The sequence below is a fragment of the Triplophysa rosa genome, linkage group LG14 (genome assembly GCF_024868665.1).
Source record: "Triplophysa rosa linkage group LG14, Trosa_1v2, whole genome shotgun sequence".
NCBI lineage: Eukaryota > Metazoa > Chordata > Actinopteri > Cypriniformes > Nemacheilidae > Triplophysa > Triplophysa rosa.
Window position 1 is genome coordinate 21,849,894 of NC_079903.1, and position 23,445 is coordinate 21,873,338.

At 37.5% G+C, this 23,445-nt stretch overlaps 4 protein-coding genes and 1 long non-coding RNA gene across 6 annotated transcripts in view; 1 reads left to right on the plus strand and 4 right to left on the minus strand.

Moving 5' to 3' along the window:
- Positions 1-7,280, minus strand: part of gabbr1a (gamma-aminobutyric acid (GABA) B receptor, 1a) — a 39,360-nt gene extending 32,080 nt beyond the window's left edge. Inside the window, exons 1-7 of the mRNA XM_057351159.1 lie at positions 7,083-7,280; positions 5,467-5,553; positions 4,897-4,961; positions 4,647-4,785; positions 4,243-4,428; positions 4,112-4,129; positions 509-669 (exon numbers count right to left, since the gene is read on the minus strand). Of these exons, the coding sequence (XP_057207142.1) occupies positions 509-669; positions 4,112-4,129; positions 4,243-4,428; positions 4,647-4,785; positions 4,897-4,961; positions 5,467-5,553; positions 7,083-7,086 (660 nt within the window). The 5' untranslated portion in view covers positions 7,087-7,280. The remainder of the gene's footprint in view (positions 1-508; positions 670-4,111; positions 4,130-4,242; positions 4,429-4,646; positions 4,786-4,896; positions 4,962-5,466; positions 5,554-7,082) is intronic.
- Positions 7,281-7,703: 423 nt separating this feature from the next.
- On the minus strand, positions 7,704-12,974 carry sh3bp5la (SH3-binding domain protein 5-like, a). The gene is made up of 6 exons (XM_057351142.1): positions 12,415-12,974; positions 11,837-11,899; positions 11,563-11,691; positions 11,217-11,375; positions 10,654-10,827; positions 7,704-10,305 (listed from the first exon to the last, which is right to left on the minus strand). Exons 1-6 carry the CDS (start codon positions 12,631-12,633, stop codon positions 9,754-9,756), a joined length of 1,296 nt encoding a protein of 431 aa, XP_057207125.1. The 5' UTR covers positions 12,634-12,974; the 3' UTR covers positions 7,704-9,753.
- A 532-nt stretch (positions 12,975-13,506) lies between these two features.
- Positions 13,507-16,794, minus strand: mgat1a (alpha-1,3-mannosyl-glycoprotein 2-beta-N-acetylglucosaminyltransferase a). The gene is made up of 3 exons (XM_057351109.1): positions 16,570-16,794; positions 14,748-15,672; positions 13,507-14,598 (listed from the first exon to the last, which is right to left on the minus strand). Exons 2-3 carry the CDS (start codon positions 15,405-15,407, stop codon positions 13,900-13,902), a joined length of 1,359 nt encoding a protein of 452 aa, XP_057207092.1. The 5' UTR covers positions 15,408-15,672; positions 16,570-16,794; the 3' UTR covers positions 13,507-13,899.
- Positions 16,795-17,154: 360 nt separating this feature from the next.
- On the minus strand, positions 17,155-20,157 carry LOC130564555 (uncharacterized). The gene is made up of 2 exons (XM_057350694.1): positions 18,883-20,157; positions 17,155-17,717 (listed from the first exon to the last, which is right to left on the minus strand). The coding sequence occupies exons 1-2, from the start codon at positions 19,492-19,494 to the stop codon at positions 17,619-17,621; spliced, it is 711 nt and encodes a 236-aa protein (XP_057206677.1). The 5' UTR covers positions 19,495-20,157; the 3' UTR covers positions 17,155-17,618.
- Positions 20,158-20,478: 321 nt separating this feature from the next.
- On the plus strand, positions 20,479-23,365 carry LOC130564556 (uncharacterized). 2 transcript variants are annotated; one of them, XR_008964279.1, is made up of 5 exons: positions 20,480-20,568; positions 21,094-21,144; positions 21,596-21,680; positions 22,306-22,450; positions 22,957-23,365. It is a non-coding gene; the product is annotated as an uncharacterized LOC130564556 (long non-coding RNA). The 2 variants fall into 2 exon arrangements; XR_008964278.1 differs by having other exon boundaries at positions 20,479-21,144.
- The last annotated feature ends 80 nt before the right edge of the window (positions 23,366-23,445 follow it).

Sequence of the window (23,445 nt, forward strand, 5' to 3'; positions counted from 1 at the left end):
GATTAAACAATGAATAAGCTGAACTTGGGAATGACTATGATGAGATATGAAATACAGAGGAATACGGGATTTATCTGATGGCATATTAGAAATATAAGTATGAGTACATTTCCAGCTGTTTGGAAGCTATTTTTAGGTATTTTTGCATACAACTGCATATAAGGTAAACCCATGGTACAGTACTGGGTGGCGATAAAACCAATTATTTTAGTAATACTAAAAATGTTATCAAGTTCAATAATTTTAGTCAAGTCAAAGCAAAACCAAATGTTTTAAACCCAAACCAAATGTCCCTTTATTGGAAAAACTCAAATACTGTATCTTTAATGGCGCTGTCCAGTGCTGACAAACACAACCTAAGAAAACTCAAAGTAACAAAAGTGAAATTAAATACGGACTAATATTGATAAACACGTATTTTATATGTTCATTCTTGCATTTACACATTGGTATTGTCGGTGCTATGGCAAAAAATGCTAACGTGTACTATGGTCTCTGAAATGCTCACCATACTGTCGTAATGAATGAGCTCCAGCTCGTAGTCCGGTAGAATGTCGCTCCGGTTGTTCACGAGATCCAACGCCATCTGGGCTGCGGGGAGACACGCTTGTCCACCAGGCCATCCTCCACTCATGGGAAACAGAGCTCCGATGTACAGTTTCTTTTTGCCTGCAATCGCACACGGCCAGGAGAGAAAGGTAAGCACTGCGTAAAGGACAACCAAGCTCCTCCAAACTCTATTCAATCTACCGATGGTTTCCAAGGATGCCATGAGTATTAAATTTGCTTTCGCTACGATTTGATCCTAAAATGTTCGATTCTGTTCGAAGCTGAAAGTTTCCACACGTGCGATGACTTCAGATTTGAGTAACAGAGCCGTATGTGGAACGCGTAAAAACCGCGACACCTCGCGCGCATGAAGTAATGTTTAAATGCGTATTATCCCTTGTCGCAATATACAATTCTTGCCTGTTTAATCACAACCTGCAGGCTCGTTTGGCTTAATAATTTTACAGAGCAGGAGGGGTAACTTTAACAGTTAGAGTCATACAGCACAAGTCATCTTTAATGACTTGTGCAGTTACTTCCTTTGCGCGGTTTTCTTTGGAATCTTCAGAATCTTGATTTTTTTTGTATTTATTAGAATCTCTTTAAATATGAATTCACTTAACTTCAGAACCGTAAGACTGTTGGCATATTTAGACTCTTTAGAATATTTTGAAATTCTTTTGAATTTTAGAATCTTTGTAGAACTCCAAAATCTTTAGTCTTTATAATCTTCAGAATGTTTTAGAAGCGTTAGACTCTTCACAATCCTTAATGATCTTTGGGCTCTTTAGAATCTTTCAGAAGCTTCTCAGCAGTTTTGACTCCAAACGACACCAATTCAACCCACAAGTCCTCAGACAAACTATCAATATGTCAAAGCAAAGCTATAGCTTTGAACAGAGAGTACGTTTAAATGTTGGGTATAGATATAAATGTTGGGTATAAAGCGCCATTAGGCAGTTATTATCTATTACTCGTTCAGAGCCAGAGACGGTGGGTTTGTAGCTACGCTCATGTCGCACGACAGAAAAGAAAAACAGGTGGCAACGTTACGCGACATCGTCGGTCAAGCGCGCTCGGCAAATCCTGTCCTCTGTCGTTTACCGCACCGTTCAGGAAACGTGATTAAGTTTTAAGCCGTCTAGCATATTATTCCGGCATCTGATCAGAATATTGGGATAGAACAATTCTGCTGCGGCATAATCCTTTAATCCGCCGGGAAGAAAGGGGGAAAGAGTGACCACCAAACGCAGCAGGCATAGATCCGAGCAGACACAAGCGGAACTGATGTTCTGAACTGAAGAGTGAGAGGTGCTCTTATATAGAGAGCAGTGATGGGGAGGTTGGGGTAGGGGGCGGGTTTAAAGTATAAATCTCTTATTCGTGCCCTTGTCTTTTCTCTTTAGAAATATAAGGTGAACACTACACAACAGAGTAAAATTGTGCCAAAATATTCTCTTATTATTTTATATTATTATAAAAAATATATATCCATCCATCCATCCTTACATCTATTTATCACAAATGGATTAAGGTAAACCTAATTTGTTGCAAAAAAATGAAGTTCAAGAAATATGTCATATTCACTTATTTTAAGATGACTAAAAAAGCAGCAAAGTGTGCTCTATCTGCTCATCTACACACTTGCCCGTAATGACTCACACTACACATGTTCCATACCCAACACACACACACAACTCTCAGCATCTCTCTCGTCTCTTCTTCACTCTCAATACAGCAGAGTTATGCTGCAATTAATGACTTGAGACACTCCCAGACCCCAGGACCCAAGATACTCCTGTGACATTTGGAGCTCTCTTTTAATCTGCCCTCTCCATATGTCAGTCATTAATTATTCATTCCTGATCTTTAGTTGTTATTTAATAAAAGAAAAGGCCAGAGGTGCCTCCTGTGAGACTATATAATTACATCTTTGTTTATATGATACTAAATATGTTTGCACGGTCAAAGTTCTTGCAGAAGAACTGCATTTTATCGAAACGTTTTAGTGGGTTTTATAGAGCGTTGATGTGCCAAAAGGTGACCTTTATGCTGTATTATCCTATTATCAAGCAGAAAGAGGAATGTAATCACCACAAGCACTGACACGCAGAGATGCAAACACGACCTCATTCGTTCATATACAGACACACACACTCATTGGACAAAGATACAAACTAGCTACACACTTTGGCCGAGTGCTGATCTTCAGCCTGATGAGAGTGCACCAAGTAGGTGGTGAGCTCTGACTGCAAGTTAGCAGAGAGACATCGAGTGAGGATGAGAGAGAAAGAGCATTTGCATGGGCTGATAGTCTAATTCAGAGGAGCTGAAGAAATGGGGGAAGGCAACACAGAGGAAAGAAGAGCAATTAGAAGGAGGGACGGTGGAGGAATGAGAGAGTAATACTGTCAGGGCTGAAGAGGCTTCTATATTAATGCTCAGAGAGACTGACAGTCTGATGAATTCTAATGAGATTCCATAGTGCATAGCTGACATGAAACACTTTCAGGAAAGTTGACACGTCGCCCGTCTGACATCCTATAGGCCTATAGAAAACTGTCTTAAACAGTGTTGTGGTAATCTTTCATATGTTATGCATGACCTCATATTTATTGACAGATTACTTTGAATATTTGTACTCTGTAATATTCGGCAGAGACATTGAAAATGAAATGAAAGCATTTTAATATGGTGACACATGTTGACCAGTCAAATGATCTAAGATATACACTTTAACTTATACATTCATATTCATTTTAACCTAAACTTTTCAAGTTGATAAGAATGTGTCTATGGATATGTCAGGAAATATAAGCACTGTAGTTATAATGATCTTAATGACAGCGAGTTGGCATGGAAATGCTGATTGGAGGTCAAATAAAAATATAAGTGGATGAATTTGGGGATAACATTATACTATATATTTTATAAAAAATATATAAATGTTTAATAAAGTTAAATTTTGTATGTAGAATGCTTAAAAAAAGGTTAAATATTTTAAATAATATATTTATATTTAATAATAAATTATTGGATATATTTAAATAATACTTTAGTATTTCATGTTTTAATGCAGGTATAAAGGGAAGTGCTAAAAATAATCTTACTAGTAAATAAAAATTTGTTTCAAAGCAAATTCTACAAAACAAACTTGCGTCAAGTATTGCAAGTTTTTTTTTAATTTAATTTGATCTAAAAAGGATTCGCTTTCACGTCACTAATGGTAAAATAGAGCCCCCACGTGGTTGAAAGGATAACGACAATTTAGTCAGAATTATCACGCACAAAAAACCTTTTCACACATCAACTTTCTCACATTAACTTTTAATTTACAATGGGCTAGGATGGGTTTAAAGGTTTAACATAGCTTGAACTGTTAGCTATTTACTATTTACTTACTTTTAGCTACTTATATGGTTTTACTTTGCATTAATCTTACAAACGCACTATTATGTTTAAAACATAATTGCTCATGGCCTAATTTACGCAAAACTTCAGTATTTAGAAAAGATCTTATCTCTCAAATGATGAATCAAAAGTAAATAATTTTGTGTCTTACCTGTATAGTTCATGTCACCTGGTGGTTAGATATAGTGGGGGAGAGTTAGATAACATCATGTTAAAAAGGATTCGTATGAGTAAAACTTACATTTGTGTGTTTGTGAGCTATAAGGCCGTAAACACACTTACGCACACACAGTGGTTTAAGTGAGTCCCATTTGCCCAGCTTGGTACAGTGAGAAATGTTGAAACCTTCCAACAGTAAGCCAGCATGGCAGCTGTAACGCAGAACAGTGCCCTCTACTGGCTGTCCAGGGGGCAGCAGCGTCACCCTTCCATTCTCCAGAGACATCCATGAACGAGGGCAAACCAATACTAAAAAAAATTAGCAACACAGTTTTAGCACATCCTGTAATCCTTTTTCATAAATCATATGAATTGTATGTACATGCATGGATGTATGAATAATGTAGAGTGAATTACAGTGTACATGTTTTTTTCTGCTTGGTTACATTAGAATGTTTGTCAAAATCAATTATTCCAATATAAATACCAACCAATGGCATTGGACAGCAGGGTTATCAGTGACTTACAGCATCTGCTGATCTGGTTCATTTCAGTCCAGGTTCCATTGGGGAGGCATTTTCGGACCTTGGGCCCTACAATAATTCTGCTTCCTCTGCAGATATATTCAATCTCATAGTCTACAGGCAAGATCTCCACACTGCGGATCTACAGAGAGAGCGCATTTTTTAGATTAAATTAGATCAGGGACAGTCGTCCCATCAGAACAGACACAGATGTTTGTGACGGTCAATTTAATGTGCTGCCGCAGACTTTCACCTGTTCCTGAGTCAGTCCTCGGTAGCGAATCCCTCCATCTCTGGGGGGACGAATTATTGCACATCCTGAAAGAAACAAATACAAATAACAAACAGTCCATATAAAAAGAACGGAGAGGAAAAATCTTCAATTTTGTAAAACTGAAAATCAAGCATGCGTGACTGAATATGACAGGCTATGTTCTAAACTGTTCTATGATTCTATGATCACTTTATTTGGCCAGATGCAAAAACAAAGATTGTTATCCAAAGATAACCAATGTACTTGAATAGCAGGCCGATCTATCTACACATGGACCAATTTATATTTATATTTATATGACACATGGTGTCATATAAATATATAACACTAAATCACAATGAAAAGGGAGAACTGACATCACAATTCAATTTTCCTCCACATTTCCGGTAGAAACATGATCCTGTGAGTAATAAGGGCACAGCAGTGTTTAAAATCTATGAAACCCGGTTTACAGTATTGAAACATTTGTCCCTCTATTCTCACAAAGCAATTGAACTTCTACTTATTCCCAACACACACAGACCCAGAAACTGCCCACACACACATTACCTCCAGTCGTTGAATTATGTATGGCTGAGATGAGAGTAGGAAGCGAGTACAAAATTACAAGAAATAATAGCTGTTCCATTACTGCATCTGAACGAGAGAGAGAGAGAGAGAGAGATAGAGAGAGAGAAAATGACTAATAATAATATACTTCATTTCACTAGGTCACAATTCATGCTCATATCAAACCATTTAAACTGCTGTTGCTATCTTGTTGGCATTCACGTGTTCAACGTTTAATACTAAGCTGGTGTCTTATGTAATTACAGCACACACAGTTGTGGAGGAGGACTCACAGAACACGGAGACAGTCTCCAGCCCTAAACTGTAATGATTTTATGAGCTTTCGCTCAACCAGTCGCAGTGGAAAATCACATCTGGGTCAAACCAGAGCGTGCACATTATCACACTCGCACAAAAACAGACCTTTCCTCACAAAGACGATTCAGGGAGTCATGTCACGGGACACAGTGAGAATGTATTAATATTGACTTGTTTTGAACACACTTGGAGTTAGAGGTTACTGAAAAGCAATGAAAATACATTGGACTGAGGGATGATAAAAGAAAGTGGCGAGAGGAAGGGAGGTACGGATGGAGAGCTTCGGGAACTTCAGGCTCACAGTGGGGGATACAGGCAGGAGATGATTCAGTGAGGTGCTGATCAGAGGGATCAGTTAAACTTTAAACATGTCTCTACAGTGCTCCTCCTCATTAAATCTGCACATCACAACGGCCAAGCACGACACTTCAAAGCCCTGATTTGAGAGATTACAGTAATCCAAACACGCATCGGACAATTATGATGCACTAAAAGTGATTAGTTTGCATTTTTGGGCTTTTCGATTATCCTAAATGTAGCTAACTGTAGCACATATTTTAGACAATAAATACAAAAATGATATTAAGACTTTGGAAGACTGTGGTATTTTATCAGTTGGATGATTTGTTGAATCCTGTTTGGGGAAACATTTCAGCACCATGGACAAGGACTTTCGGTTTTACGGTTTTGTGGGCCCCTAACATTTTAGTTTGTTTTGTTTTGCTTTTTGCATCGCAGTTGAATTCATTGTTGATTTACTCTTTAAATATTACTCAATGTTGTATATTACAACATGCTTTCCCGTCTAAAAAAATAACAGAAGTTTCAATTTTAATATGGCTTATTCATGTGTCGTCAGCAAACAGGACATACAGTAAAGTGTTTCCTATCGACCGACGCGTCCTGAAAAGATTCAAGCTTATCTGGAATTGAAAACTATTTGCGTTTCGAAGCGCAGAAGATGCTGACACTGCTAAAACCGTCTATGCCTTTAAATACACCGTTGATGAAGTTTTGTGTCCAGCTCGGACCATATTTCAAGCGAATTTTCTTAAACGGATTACAGTATATCTGGCAGGTATGCATGATCAAGCATCGCAAACACAAACATCTTTGAGCCACAACATTAAATAAGAAACAAATCCACACCATCCATAATGCAAATGAAGCAAACGAGAACGAGCGCAGTTAAAAAGTGGTTTACTCACAACCCTGAAAGGCCCGATGCGACCTCCACCAGAACCGACCCGAAGAAAATAAACACAAGATCCGTTTAACGAGTGCTTAAAAAGACCCACACATTTGAGATCGCTGTCGCTTTGATTGTGGGGACGTCTGTGCATCGCATATCCTGACGAGCTGATGGCTTTTGGAGATTTTCAAGTATTGCTTTGCATTAGATCATCGCAGGTGTAAATCACAGGCTGTAGATACATTATCTACACGCTTAGAGCTCGACAGCGCGCATCCTTCCTTCCTCCTTCCTCCTTCCTTCCTTTTTTCTTTTTTCCACTCCCTCCTCAGTCTCACTTACTTGTGACGTCACGGAGGGAACGCGGCGTACTTCATTTAATCTTTACATCACGAGTCGTCTGTTCTCAGTTGGAAAGATTTAAAAGGCTGTTCATAGAAAACAGGGGGTGTAAATGTGTATTTGAGGAGTCTTTTTTATTTTCAGAACTATATTTTGGAATGTAAAGAACTACATGTTATGCAGTTATAATACCGCACATAAGAAATAAGTGGACGAAACACTTTCCACATTTCATAAATGACTTTAAATTATTAAAGTAAATTCTATCATTAAACGATCAAACATAATGCGAAAAAGCACTGAAATCGTAATGATATGACTACACATCATATCATATATGACATTATATGAGATATGACATTAAATAACAGTAAAAAAAAACTGTTCTCAGAGTAGACAAAACAAAACCACAATACATCACATTTAACGGAGATATTTAACAAAGATTATAGAGATCATATGGTTTTACACATATGCAAACACATTAGTAGTCTGAAGATTTGTGAGGATTGTCTGGTCCCTAGAAATGTGTTATGGGCACAGCACAGTCGTCTATTTATACTTCAGTCTTGAATATTTAATTAGAGACTAGTCCTTAGGAAGAGCCACATGAGTTATTTGTCTGACAGGTTTTTTTTCACATGCTATAAACGCTTTGAGATTCTGTATTGACATCATTGATCAACAATCAATTAATCTTGACCGTGTTTGTCTCCGACTGTCTGCATAATCTGAACATTTACTTACACACTATGGGTCGGTTTCCCGGACAGGGTTTAAATCTAGTCCCAGACTAATTTAACTGTTGGAGGTTTCTTGATCGAAAACAATTTACACTGACATATCTTAAAATTTATCAGTGCGATTGTTTAAGTCTCGAGATGCACACCAGTGTTGTGTTTTAAGGGTTTTTTTAAATATCCTAATTTAACTATGGCCTAGTCCTGGCTTCAGATAATCTCTGTCCGGGAAACAACCCCTAAAAGAACAAACAGACCAAGGAAGAAAACAGTCCTGTGAAAAATATTTTTATCCTTTTCATTTTTAACTTTTTTCCTGTTTTTGCCATTCAGACAGCTCAGCAAGGTAGCAGATGCTGTTTGAAATCTGACAGGATGGTAAAAGTTGGCAAAAAAAGAAGCAGAGATGACTTCAGAAGGAATAAATTACAGTCAAAGTGTCTCCTTTCAGTCAGCTCACCTTCCCCGTCCTTTTTGATCATAGCAGTATATGCATAAAGACGTAGACTGAATCTACTTTAGTGTCTAGTTAACCTTAAAGAATGTCTGTGCTTCACCCTTAGCTTTTCTACTAATGTTGTAAAATAAAGGTACTTTTTACACATATATAAAAGAACAGCAATACAATAAACTACGTTACAGCGACAAAGCATGCGTCACGTAATGAATTCAGACCATATTATTTTAATATCTCAGTACTGACACGTCTCAAATTCTCACAGAAATACAGAGTACGTCAACAATTCCTAATGTCATAAAAATGTATTGTTCCATCAAACGTCACTACTGTGCACATCATCATATAGAACAATAGTAAAACACATCTGATGCTCCCACAGAGAGTAACCAAACATGTATACTATAAAGCACATGTATTTAAGAAAAAACACATAATGAGGAAAAATGCATCAAAGATGTTCACTATTTAAAATTATTTAACATTTAATTCTGAAAATAGAAAAATGATTGTCTTGCACAGCTATATTTCAAAACCAGCACTTCATCTTTTCTGAACATGTGTTCTAATAAAATCTTCAGTCTGCTGATTAAAAAGGGCAAGAGTGCATTCAATTAAACATGCCCTATGCATGCATTGAGAAGTACACTATACAAATATATGATAGTGTCTGTCAGCTGGGGTAAGATGTGCCACTAAAGCACTCCACATGAAATACATATAAATACAAATATATTTTTATAAGCGAAATACAGTGAAATTAAATATAAATAGAGTACGAAAGCAGTTTACTTTCACATATTGTGTCAGAAGGTGAACAAACGTTCACACGCCGTCAGTAAAATCTGTTCTGAAGCAAAATCTCTTCTAAATTAAAAAGTAAGATTGATGTCAGCTACAACAATGAAAGCATGTTTATAAGACACTGTTTATACATTTGCATAGAAGTACTTTAGTTGCGTGTAAAGATAAAAGGGCGCTAGTTTGTAGTATTTCATGATCAAGCTATTAAAAGCAATATCAGTGCTTTTATTAACTTAAACAAATACTGTCATTATTTTACCACTTGAGATACTCAAATTGCACAGCCATCACATCCAAAAAAGAATCATTTTGAAGTATTTATAAAAATATGTTCTAAAAGGAAATAACTTCAACTAAATAGTTTTGTTCAATCAAGAAACAAAGGTCTTCGTGCACGGAAACGTTAAAACAATAAAACATTATAATGCACAGACTCACAAACTGACACTTCTGTTGTGCTGTTTGAGAACCTGCTCTGAAATGTCAACGCTTTTTTGTCTCGCTCGTCCATCACCTTTCTCCCCCTCTTCACCTGAAAGACTAACATCACTGCTGAGATGACCCAGGTGCTCAACTGAGTCACACTTTTCAAGATCTGAGATGATGGTCTGCAAGCTGACCATGGAAAGGGAGTCTGAACCAGATCTCTTCACCTCAGCTCTTCCCATATCCCCCCAACCGGAGCTATTATGCGTCTCCACCCAATTTACAGCATTTGCCACATCCCCTTTCCCATCCACCCAATTATTTGGTATGGTGTAGCCTCCAGAGGCTCCACCTTCAGTCCCTGTGCTGCTGATTGTCTCTGCTCCTACCGGAGGACACCGCCCACCACATGTTCTGATTGGTTCATCCTTCGGTTGGCCCTGCTCCCTCTGAGCATGGATCTCCTCGCTGATTTTTTCCAGGTGACGCAGGGTGTCGGAGTAGTATATCTTGGCTTTGGAAATATGCTCCTCTAACTCCAAAATCTTTGACTTGTGCTCCTGCAAAAACATTTTTTTTTTTTAACTACTGTACAATCTACTGGCATTTTTATGCATATTAAACATCACTTGGCTGTCAGTGAGACTTCAGTTCAGAGCACAGTAAGAGAAGTATAGCTCATCCACAAAGTATAGAGTTAGTTTACTTAAAAAAAAAAAAAAATTTGCAGTTTATTTAGTCACCCTCAGGTGTAAGGTAACAGTAACATGCCTGCAACAACATGCATATATAAGAAAAAGGTATTTTTGGGGTAAACCATTAGAACATCCACAGCCTATTTACAGCAAACGTTCACATTATAAACACACTATACAGCTGTTATAAAATGTCAATCAAATTTAACCAACCTCCAGCGTTTCATTAAACTGGTTCTTGACCTCAAAATAAGGCTTGGACTTCACAATTGCTCTCTTCAGAGACTTCTGCAGCTCCTGCACATGAGCCTCGGCCTCCTGGCACAGCTGAGTGACTCGCATGTGCTCACGTCCGCTCTTTACGCGCTCCTCCTCTGCCTCGTTCACCTGGACACAATAACAGATACATATCAGTCATGACGAGCGTGTCGAAAATACACTAGGTATGGTTTAAGCAACATGATCATATCACAGCAAGACACGTGTTTATATAATGCATAAAAGGTCAAATAGGTTTTGTATGTGCAGTGAGAAAGTGTTGTCATTTCAAAGCATGAAAATACGTTTTGGGGCAGCATGTACACGAATAAACAAAAACAAACCAAAAATATTTTGAGCATAACAGAATACACCGAAGGATCTGTAGAGATGACATACAAAAGCTTTAAATAAAATCCTCGGCAAGATCCCATGCTTAAGTTCTTAAGGTACTCAAGGCACATTTAAGCACCACTAAGTAGCAGAAAGCTGCGAGTTGCTGGAGGGAAGAGACAAACCTTTAAAGTGGCATGATTCAGCATCTCTTGCCAGGTTGGATCCAGTGTTTTGACGGCAGTGAGGCCCTGTTCAGCCACGTGTACCATCTCCCTAGCAGCCAAGTGCATAGAGGCGGCTCTCTCAAATCTGAGCGCAGCTTTCTGGGTTTCCTGCTGCGCCTGAGAGGATTGGATCCTATCGTATTGCATTTAACAGGAGGAGACAGGATGATTTTGAAAGATAAAGGTTGTAGCCAAAAAAAATAGAATGCAAAGACGATATGATGTTACACTCAATATGGGCTGGACTGCCCAACAAGCCAGATTCAACAGACGTAATTGTGACAGACGGCGGTTGCTTGCATACCTCTTTTGCTTTTCTTCGTGCCTCATAGTAAGGCCTGGCCTTCTCAATACAGGTCCCTAGTTCGTTACTCATCACCTTGAGTTTATGCACAGATTCGCTCATTATCCTCTTGTGGCTGGATCGAAGCTCCTGAAATTGAAAAATGTCAAACGTTTTAAACAATAATACCCTTCTTGACGGCTTAATAATAACCACAATCTTAACCACTGAGGCAGACAAACTCTGGTTTCGTAGCTGCCATCAGCTTGAAGAAGCATTTTGGAATTTTACTTACTTGAAGGTCCAGTTCCAGCTTGTTGATCGCCACGCTGGCCTCGTTTAGATGCTCGAGTTCCTCCTAGATACAGAATCACAGAGGGTGGGAGATGCTTAATGGGGACTATATTTGTTGAATAAGCATAATTTTGTAGCCCAGCATAAATTGAAATCCTATGTCTCCATGATCATCTGACCAACCATGGCTCCTTTGAATAAACTTTTTGACTTTTTATTAATTGGTTACCACATAATTGCCTTACATCCATTTGTGTTGTTTTTATAATGTTGTGCTGTTGTTTAAAAATATATTAATAAAAACTCACCCATGGCCTAGTTTATATATTTCTTGTTTATATTTTATTTTAAAGTATGATTGAGCATTACTGGAGATAGGCTAATGTTTGTTATTAACTTTAAGGCATACATTTTATATCAGTTTACTCCATATTATTGTTTATTAAAGTATAGTTATCTGGTTTTGTAAAAGAGCTTAGTAAACTAAGTTCAAAATAACTTTAATGAACAACCTTGTGTCAAGCAGTAGTATGGATCAGGTGTAATACAGATAACGTAATGTAATGAGTGTCAGTTTACCTGGATTCTGGGATCTAGTTCCTCTTCGGTCAGTTGTCCATTAACCATCTTTTCTTCTTGACAGTTTTTATTCTCCAACTCCGTTTCTTCTGTTTTCTCGGATTCCCCATCAGCTTCTCTGCCATTATCAGTCACCTCTGTCCGGTCATCTCCTACCTTCTCCCCCACTGAAGGTCCCCCTAAACCCGCAGGACTTTCACGCAACTTCGGTGGATCCATTTACAGGCCTCTTTGGATATCCAAGATACACAGGTGGATATTGACGAGGCAAAAGACTAACAGATCCAAAACTAAACAAAGTAACTAAACAGAGTATTGTTTCATGCGTTTCCTCACGTTGGTGCCGATTGGAGTTAGCTGGATAACATATTGTAAACAACTGACTACTATAAACGTATTCATAGGTTTAACGATTCATTGAATCGTAAATTACTGTTACAGTTTATAGATTAAATTATCTTTTATAGATTAGCCCATATTTACCCCTGTCTCTCTGCTTCGCCATTCAATACTCTGTGAGCGTGAGATAAATACAAAACGCGTTATCGGGTCTTTTTGGACTGTCTGGCCTACTGTAGTTGGACGTTATGTAATATGCAAATATACGTCATTTGCGTGGAGAGCCTTGGTGACGTTTATCTTCTGACGTTCTCGTTCTTTCATTTTCTCGTTATTTATTTGCTATTTTCTGTAAGTTAATTGCTCAAAATATATTGGCATAAATGTTGATTAATATTTTATACGATTTGCTTAATAATAATAATCTTTTTATAAAATTACTTATATGTCTCCTAAATAATTTGTAAATAAAATTACAAGTAAACGAGAGAAAGACTTGTATGTATATATATATATATATTTATTTATTTATGTGTGTGTGTGTAGGTTATAAAGTTCAAATAGACATATTCAAAAGACGAAAGAGGCTTTTCGTTGTTAAACAAAGATTTTATTTTCTCTCTGAAAAATCCCAGTACGTAAATACACAAACGTAACTAAAATACTTGATTGTATGATTTTTCCCAACATATTCAAATCACAATGATATGCACTACACACACACACAATTTAATAAAGACAACGTACAAGTGATTCCAAAAATCTTATTTAAAGGCACTTGGAGCAGTATTCACAGTTATACGTTATATTATATTTTCATTTCAAGATGTCAGTTCCGATGTAAATTTGAACTTATATAAAAAAAATAATGAAACCTGAGGCACAAAGTCTGAGTGATAAATCTATTATCTTTGGTATCGTATCATATTCACCTTGAAACACCTCTTTAATGTATTTATTTTCGTCATAGCGCCGCACAAGTACATTTTTAAGACATTTACAGCTGTGATGTCACAGCTGTGAGGGGAATGATAGTAACAAATCTTAAATACAGTCTGTAACATATAAGTGAGTCCATCAAAATCAGTTTTTATGTGCTTTGCACCATTAAAAAAACGATTTCTTTTAAAGTGTCACAGCCCCACCTCAACTCCAGCTTGGATCATACTGACTCCAACCAGCAGGTGGTGCTAAGTAAATCCTCCTTCCGCGTGAGAAGAAACTAACTACACCTCTGTACCCTGCCCGTGGGACTCCTGACTTGAGGTCCTCCATCACACCAAGGTTACGAGCCAATGTTTTAAAACTGCCAGGACTGGAATACTGCACTCTAAATAGGCCAGGTCCAGACAGTTTGCTAGCCTGCAACTCCTCCATAGTCACAATTTGAGCACCATAAACTTCTTTTTCGAAGCTCTCGTCATATGTCTTCTTATCCAAATAAGACAGGTCCAATGATGTGAAAGGCACAAATTCGGCATTCAGCTTAATAAAGCGCAGATACTTGTCGTAAAACTGACCTAAACTCACGCCCTTACGACCGAACGTTAAAGTTCTGGAAATCTCTGGTCTGATGCAGGACCTGTCTTTGCGTTGATCGGGGTGGCGCATCCAGTCATCCCAAAATGAGGCAGGCCATTTTGGCTCGAGCTCTGTCCAGAGGTCCTTTGTGAGCATCCAACCCAGGCCTGGGAAAAAATCCGTCCTGTACAACATGCTTGCTTTTCCAGGATCAACATACCCATCCCTGCCGTTGTCATTCCAGGCAGATACACACCATAAAGTTGGGTCTGATTTTAAAAGTGGATGAAGTGCTCTGAAGTACTCAAAGAAATCAGGAGCCACCTGATGAAAGAGAGAAACCAATTCAGCTTACACAAATCACACTATCCAAAAATGCAAACTCAACATGACTTTATCGACACTGCTCTATTCCTTTTGGTTATTTATGGCACAAAAAAACGTGCACTTTAAAAAGGAAGAATTAAAGTTACCTCTAAATCATCCTCCACAACAACAACAGACGTGTACGAGAACGTGTTGAAAACTTGGTTCAGTGCCCAACGGTAATGTCGTGAGATCTTGTAGTAGCCCTGGAACTTCTTGTGCTGTGGAGGTATAGCGATATCTGAAAGATCAGATTGTTTAATATGGGTCAGCTTACTGCCATAGGAGGCGATCACGTTGGCTGTTTCCTCATGCCCGCAGTCCTGGCTCACTATGATTGGATGGAGCTCGGCGGATGGGCGGTGCTCGATGAGTTTGTCAAGGCAGCGTTTCACTGTCACACGATTACAAGCAATGACTAAAATAGGGATGACCACTGGAGGTGAAGGTTCTGCATCTGACTTCTGCTGAACATCTATTTCGCCGTCTTTGCCGTCTTCCCAAAGTGACCTATGGCTCTTGATTTGCAATAGGATTTTCTTCTGCGATTTCAGTTCTGCTTCAAACGCATCGGCTACACGCATCACCTCATTGATAATACTTTCAACCTGGCCTCCTTCTCGGTCATCTGTTCTGCCAGGTTCCGCCTGGCTGCCGAGTTGACTAAAAGGGCGCCCCGAAAGGACAAATATGAGGATGACATTCCAAGCTACAAATATAAAAGCACCGCAAATGATGAGAGAACTTCTCTTGCAAAGCATGGCCATAGACCTGAGGTGCAGTGGGACAGGGGACTCAGGAAGAAAGAAGGGGACGGCACTAGAGACAGGGCATTTAAAACATGAAGGATGGGTCTTGTGGATATTTGAATATGTTTTCACATGCTTTGCATGATAGTTATCTGACAGCTGACACTAAGGCAAATGAAACATAACATTAAAGCGATGGTAGGCGAAATAAAGACACATCTCAGGTTTCTGAATTATGACATTTGTGTTTTAGTCAAAGTGGCAGGGAGACTGTCGGCAGGGCCTGTAAAATAAACCAGATGAAAGGATATTAAGCAAAGAAAGGTCATATATATATATACATTATCTGAGCAATAATATTCATTTAAGAAAGTATGACGGCGTTTCTTTTAGCATTAGTATCAAATGATCAATGTTAATCTGATCCATAAATTAATATGGTCGATTTAGCATTGCAAGCAAAGACAGCTGTGTGACTATACAAGCATGCACAGTTTTTTCTTCACCTCATATTAATTCAGAATTTGTATGTAATGTTCACGCTTGGTGAAAAACCTAAAAGAGGTTACATCATCTTAAAAAGTCTGAAGCTATAAAAAGTTCCATATACTATGGATAATGTCCAAGTTTCAAAAGCCAATAATCAATATATTCTACTTTGTGAAATATGTTTCCTATTAAACATCATATTTTTGGTTTATTTGGTATTTACGCTTAGATCTCTTTACGTTTCCTTTTTTTACAAACAGGGGTCGCTGTCAATAACACCAGGTGTTTCCAAAAAAAGTTGCTGTTCACTTTCTTTAAGAAGTTAGCAGTCACGTCTCTACCACTGTTGTTGACAAAAAGGTTCATCGGGGCAATAATCAGATCTTTATTGAGTTTGTTTTAAATACAAGAAACATAATTTGAAGATGTTTACAGTTTAAAGATTTCAAGCAGGCAAAAGTGCCCTGATTTCATTATAACGCACGACAATTCAAATGCACGACAGGGTGCCTCCACAACAACAACGGACTGATCGGTTGATCGATAATCTCACCTGTAGCTCATCCAACCCCTCCTCCGCCACCAATTAGCCCAACAGAAAGTAAGACAAACCAGTTTGCTTATCACCCATGAAACCTTTGTTCAAGCAACACCACGTCTGCGATGAAACATGACAATATATCTGACTTACATGAGTCAACTCGTACTCTGGCATGTTTAACGTGTTCTTCGTTCTCCCAACTTGCTTATACTTCCGTCGTTTTACGGAGTATGTGCCGTTTCAAATATTCCAGATCAAATGTGGATACAGTACAATTTAAACGCTAAAAAAATGGTCATTTAAGAGCAGTAAACTTCCCGCTGCTCGCGCATACCCTTCAAGCTTCGCTCAAGAATGTAGCACTCGACTTCCGGGTGGCGTCATTTTTAGGAAGCCCCGCCCCTGTAAAGTCACGTAAAACTCTGCTTACTTTATTGACGCGATTCGTTTAACGTGGGTTTTATTTTAGTGTCAATAATGATAAATCGAGGGTGAGATCCATCAATCCATCGTAATGCACTAGTCTTGGAAATGTCTATATAAATGCATCTAGTTTGTATGTATCAATAGTTTATATAAGTTCTGCAATATATTTGCAATATACTGCTCTTTAGGTAAATCCCCTGTTGTGTAAATCGGTTTGATCTTTTGTAAATGTGACTTCTACTTGCATTTACTTTAGTTAGAATCTGCTGTGATCAGAAAAACACATTCATTTAGGAATACATTGATTTAATAGAATACATTAATTAAGCATTATTACACAATCAAGATTACTCTTGTACTAAAAAATATTATTGATACAGCCGTTGAATATGTTATTTGATATTAGCCAGAAACTCAGGCGCACATTGCAACATCACTTTCCATTTTGTCTATTCAACAGCTTTTTTTATAATTTGATATTAGGTCTGCTCATGGTTAGCAGTTTGTACATTTCCTTAACGTTAAAATAATATTTTTACATTCATTATTCCTAAGGCAAACTTCATGTGTACAACAATACAGTATTAAAAGTATAAAAGCTATACCATGACAGAGCACATTCATACAAGACAATGCAAGCCAGAACATACAGTGCGGTTACACTGGCATTACAAAAATCCACATATTAGCCAATCAATATGTCTCTCAATCTTTAGACAGCCTGAAGGTGCATTTGTGTAAGGTGCAAGTTGTCCAAACGATCTGCAGGAGATTCATTCCTCAGGTTCAGAAGCTTCTCTCTGCCAAGTCTCAGATTCAGCTTTCTTGTGGTCTTTTGTGTTATACTGAACACATCCACTCAGCTTATCACACTACGAAAAGATATGATCTTTATTAATGTCATTGTTGTTGGCATTATATATTATCCAATAATATAACCATTAAATAAGCCTGCAACAGAGATTTAAAATGATTTATTAAGAATGCTTCTACATCAGCAACCCTTTCATTGAAATGAGATATTCTTCTGGGATATTAAAGGTCCAGTGTATGAAATTTAGCGGCATCTTAGCGGTGACTAGATGCCGCTACGGTAGCTAAAACAGCACTAAGATGTCGTCACATTTTCGCTTCTTTGCCGAAGTAGGCTTAGATAACGTATTTACGAAACGTGCTGTGTAGAGCAGTTTGTCTGTTTAGGGCTTCTGTAGAAACAACATGGCGATGTATAGAATAGCTCATTCTAAGGTAATAAAAACATAAAGAGTCGTTACGTAAGGTCTTCGTACACCTCTGAAGACAAAGTTATGTATATTATATTGTATTTCTATCAATAGATCCTCCAAAAAGTTACACACTGGACCTTTAAGGTCAACTAAATTATTCTGCATCAATAATATTGTTTTAAAAGTTATCCCTTACAGAAAAGACACACGAAATTCACATGTGCAAAAAACACATGTGATCACATGTGAAATGTGTGTTTTTGGAACATTTTGGTCTGAATTCCATGTGAATTCCCATGTGAAACCCATGGGATAACATGTGCAACATGTCTCCACATGTGATAACATGTTCTTCACATGTCACCATATGTTGCACATGTCATCCCATGGGTTTTTACGTGTTATCCCATGGGTTTCACATGGGAATTCACATGGAATTCAGACCAAAATGTTCCAAAAACACGTTTTTGTTGTATGTTGTATACATGTGATTGTATACACATGTGATGCGAAAAACATGTAAAAAAAAAACATGTGAAATTCATGTGTCTTTTCTGTAAGGGATGGTAGGGATAAAAGTATAAAGGTATGAAGAGTAATCTGACCATACGCAAATTTTAATATGGGATGCGGTAGGCCAATGTCTCCTATTATAGAAGTATGTATAGGCTAAAGATTTTATAAGTTGAATATCACGTATAGTTATTTAAAGCGATTATTATTTAAAACATATATTGCAAAATAATTATTTTGTTGCAAACTACAGAGCTTTAAAGTTTTGCGTAAGTCCTTTTATAACGTCATAACTTACATCCGGATCGATCTGGTTCGTCCGGTCTATTTCCAGTCTCATCCGCACGGTGTCAGACACTGCAGCTGTTAGACACAGCAGTCTATTCTTTAATAACGACAGCAAACCGAGAGGAAATAACGAATCCGTTTCATTGTGGTTCAAAGTGCTCTTCTGAGCACAAACTATACAAACACAGAAAGTCCGTGGACGCTCCGAAATGTTTTGTCTCAAATGCGTGTCACCCACTCGTAGAACCAGGTTGCTTCGGGATAAAATACTATTCCGCTCAGATTGAAACGCAGCACCGTTACAATCCGACTTGAGCTTCGTTTTGTTGCAGTTCTTTGACAAAAGCGAGTTTTTAAACAGCTGATCTTTGGCTTCGGGGTTTCTTTTAGCAGATTGTCTTGAACAGCGCCTCGAAACAGACAAAAGACCCGGAATCTCCAATTTCTCCCAGTGAAATAAGTATCCCAAGAGCGCACGAAAATACGACCTGTCAGAAGACTTCATCCCGAGCCCGTACACCGATGCCGCGGGCCGCGTCTTGTTCGCCTGCTTTCGGGCGAGTATATTGCCCTGACACCGGAGAACAGCGGACAGCGCTGAGGCGGACGGTGTTGAAGCCATCGCGGACTTTTCTTTCGGGACACTCGTGGTCCTTTAAATGTCGTCCCTAATTACGAACCGCGTCACCTTGATTCCGTAAATGGTGTGAGTCTCGACTGGCGTCAGATCGAGGGGTGTTGCGTGATCGTGCACTTTACATGGGAGTGGGACGCTCGTGAACAGACCAGAGAACCAGAGACCACTGACCCATATTAAAAACATACTTCTCATGCAGATAGACGGATAACTGTGTTGTATAAATAAACACAAGGTGTTTTTGTTCGTACATGTGTGAGGACACTATGTCACATATGCAAGAGCTGTATGCGTTTGTCAGATAAATTAGGCAAGTAAGTAGGCTTATGTTTATTACTTTCTAAAACATCACTGAGAGCAAAAATTAAGACATCAGCAGTCTGTAGTTCTGTATGTTGTACAAGTCTGATCAAAGATTGAACACTGGGTGGCATCAGAGCTCTTGTTTTGATGGTTAGTCTGGCTACCAGAATACCACGGACCGTTGGCTAAACGTCTGATGCATAAAGGCACTTTTCTGGAAACACTTCAGCACGTTACAATTAATTTTTTGTAAATTTATTTATTTTCCTAGCTAAGTTTTTTATACATAAGTGCAAATTTTTGTCCATTAAACCTTTAGTTTTTGTAGAGATTTGAAATGTTATTTGGTAGCTATTTCCTCTTCTAGTAATGCCAAAGCTGTAAAATGATATACGTTATGTTTAAAGTATAATATTTATGCTTTTTAATAATGCTATTTGATTCTGTGTTAAAAGATATTTTTTTCCTCTTTCTTGATTCTAATTTATATTAATTTATATATTTCCCTGGCTTTATTGTTATTATTATTTTATTTTATTTGACTATGTTTTACTTTTTCTCTTCGTTTGTTCTTTGTTTTTCTTTTTTTACTTATACTGTTTCTATTATGTGTTATGGTTGTTATTGTTTATTCTGTTTTGAGCTTAAACGAATAAAAATAAAAAAACTTCAGCACGTTTTCAGCAGGAGGAACTGTTGAAACGTAGACGGCGCTTCAAGCAGACTGACTATGTCGTTATTTCTCGTGAAATAAAGGTTTGTATCACTCTTCTTATCATTTAACGTTAATCGTGACCGTTTGGCAAAATGTGCCGTTTTGAATGTAAAATATCACTTGTGATGTATTAAAGCAATAAGCCCCAAGAAGCAGTGGATTACTGGGGCATTTTATAACAGCTAAGGGCATTGTGGCACGACGCGAAGCGAAGTTATTCCATAATGCTTAGCAAGGTATCATAAAATAAAGTAAATAAAATGATATTTAGGCTACGTGGTGCAGTCAGCCGTTATATAATGGGGTATTTTATAATGGCTTAGAACTCCGCTCAGCCAATCAGAATCAAGGACCGGAACTGACCGTTTTATAATTAACGTTAGATCATAATCACCTAAAGCGTAACTTAGTGCATTGCCAAACCGCACACAAAGTGTAACGTTAACGTTTTTTTTCTGTGGGATGCGAGTTTTTTCACAATAACAATTTATTGCAATCACATATTTAGTATTGTTAAATCCAAGTTAATGACAATGTTTGACTAAAATATATATTTGTTCCCTCAGACCTGCTCTGACTGTCCGTGTTGACACACCCACAGCAACCGTTCTCTTGAGGTGACAATTTTTATCTTTTCTAATTTGACTTATTTCCATAAATATGTAAATAAAATTGCCATTAAACCATTAAAAACCAGCTATTACCATTATTTACAAGATCCGGTAAGTTACCATGGCATCAATATAAGTTACATCACAGCATATTGCCAAGATTCCAGATCGAAGGGAGTATAACGTATATGTTTCTTTCAAAGGGTATTTAAGTGCTAGACTATATTCAAATCTCATGATTACGGTTAAATAACCCTTCACATTTCTGTTTTAAGTTTTGTCTGTGTGTGAAGATGCTGCAGGCAGTCGTGTAGAGCCATGTTCTTAAGTGAAGTAAACTATGGAGTAGAAAACTTTTTCCAAAAAGTTTCACGTACACACAACAACGTTATCAAAATTTGTTAAAAAAAAAAGTTATTTCTGATTATTCACTATTTTTGTCTTTTCTTTTTCATAGACCAAGCTCGGAGACAAAAAAGAACCGAGCATCAGCCTTGGTACATGCATTCCCCTGTCTGCATGATAAAACTGCCTGTGGTTATGTGAGTAGTAAGATTTGTTGCTATGTAAATAGTGCGTGTTACGCAGTGTTGGGTAAGTTACTATGAAAAAGTAATTAATTACTAATTACTAATTACATATTCGATCATGTAATTAGATTACTGTACAAGTTACTCTCTTCAAAAAGTATTTAGTTACTTATTACTAATTACTTTCTATATCCTGTATCAACCTTGATGAGTTAAGTGATTCAAGGATAGACATGAAACGGCTCTTTTAATTCATTCAAATAAATAATATAAAATGACATAAAGTAGTATTATTAATTACACATGTGAGAATTATACATTAAAGCAAAGTTAGACTTTGAATTTTGATGTCAATTCCTCTTCTGCACACACACATATTACACAAAGTATTTAGTTTAATTACATCAAAAGTAACTGTAATTAAATTACAGAAAAAATAAGAGTAATCCCTTACTTTACTTTTTCAAGGGGAAAGTAATTAAATTACAGTAACTAATTACTTAGTAACTAGTTACACCCAACACTGGTGTTACGCATTATAATTGCACAACCTGTGGAAATATGTATTATTCACAATGAACTTCAGGCCCTGGGTTCATGTGTATTGTATGTTCATACATTTTCAATGTCTTTCCAGGAAACATGGTATGCCCAATGCCGAAATAATAGACCAGCCACTGGGTTCATTGAAGAGAGACTGAGGAACATACGAAAGCGACTGAGGCGCTTGAGACCACCACAAGGAGAGAAAGATGATGCCCCATGTGGGACAGTCATGCCAGGTATTGAATTCTTAAAGCAATAGTTTACCCAGTAATGAAAATTCTGTCATAATTTACTCTCCCTCTTCTCATGTCAAACCTATATGACTTTCTTTCTTCCGCGGAGCACAAAAGAAGATATTTTGAAGAATGTTGGTAACCGAACAATGGGTGGTACCCATTCACTTCTATTGTATGGACACAAATGTTCAGTTACCAACATTCTTTTAAAATATCTTCTGCTGTGTTCTACAGAGGAAAGAAAGTCATACAGGTTTGAAATGTCAAGAGGGTGAGTAAATAATGACAGAATTGTTATTTCTGGGTGAACTCTTACTTTAAAGGTGTAGTTCATCCCCCCCAAAATCCCTGAAATCTCAAACTCCAACGACTTTAAGATATCAAGACAAAGCTCTGGCTGTACAAGAAGTATTGTTTCGGAGGACTGCTTGATTGACTAAACATTTTGTAGTGACTCCCCAACCACACCCCCATTCTGTTTCACCTTAATTCATTTGCATTATCAGTCCTTTAGGTTGGAACAAATGTGGTGGAGTAGCGGCTGAAGCATCAGGACCTTTCCCTTATGTCCCGCTACTTGAAAATGGACAGATTGACTCCCAGGCATTTGTCATCAAGAGAATCTCCAACAGTGACATTTTTACTCTTCTCTACATTTTTGCAAGTATGATATGGGGTTCTTTGAACAAAGCATTTTGGTTTGATTACATGAGTTTTTTGTTAAAAAGTTATTTGTTAAAAAATCTTTTTTACTAAACCTTGTTCATGGAATTCTTGTTTGTTTTATCTTAAAACATTTGGAGTTTAAATTTCATACGCACATTGATTAAAATAATATGAGATCAATTTGAAAAAAAAAATGTTTACTAAAAATCGAGGTTTTCTGAGCGTTGAGGAGTTTATGACTTGTATGTAAATGTGTGTAATGTCCTAAAAATAATTATAAAAGATGAAGCTAATACAATGTTGATCATTTGTGATTTATTTTACTTTAT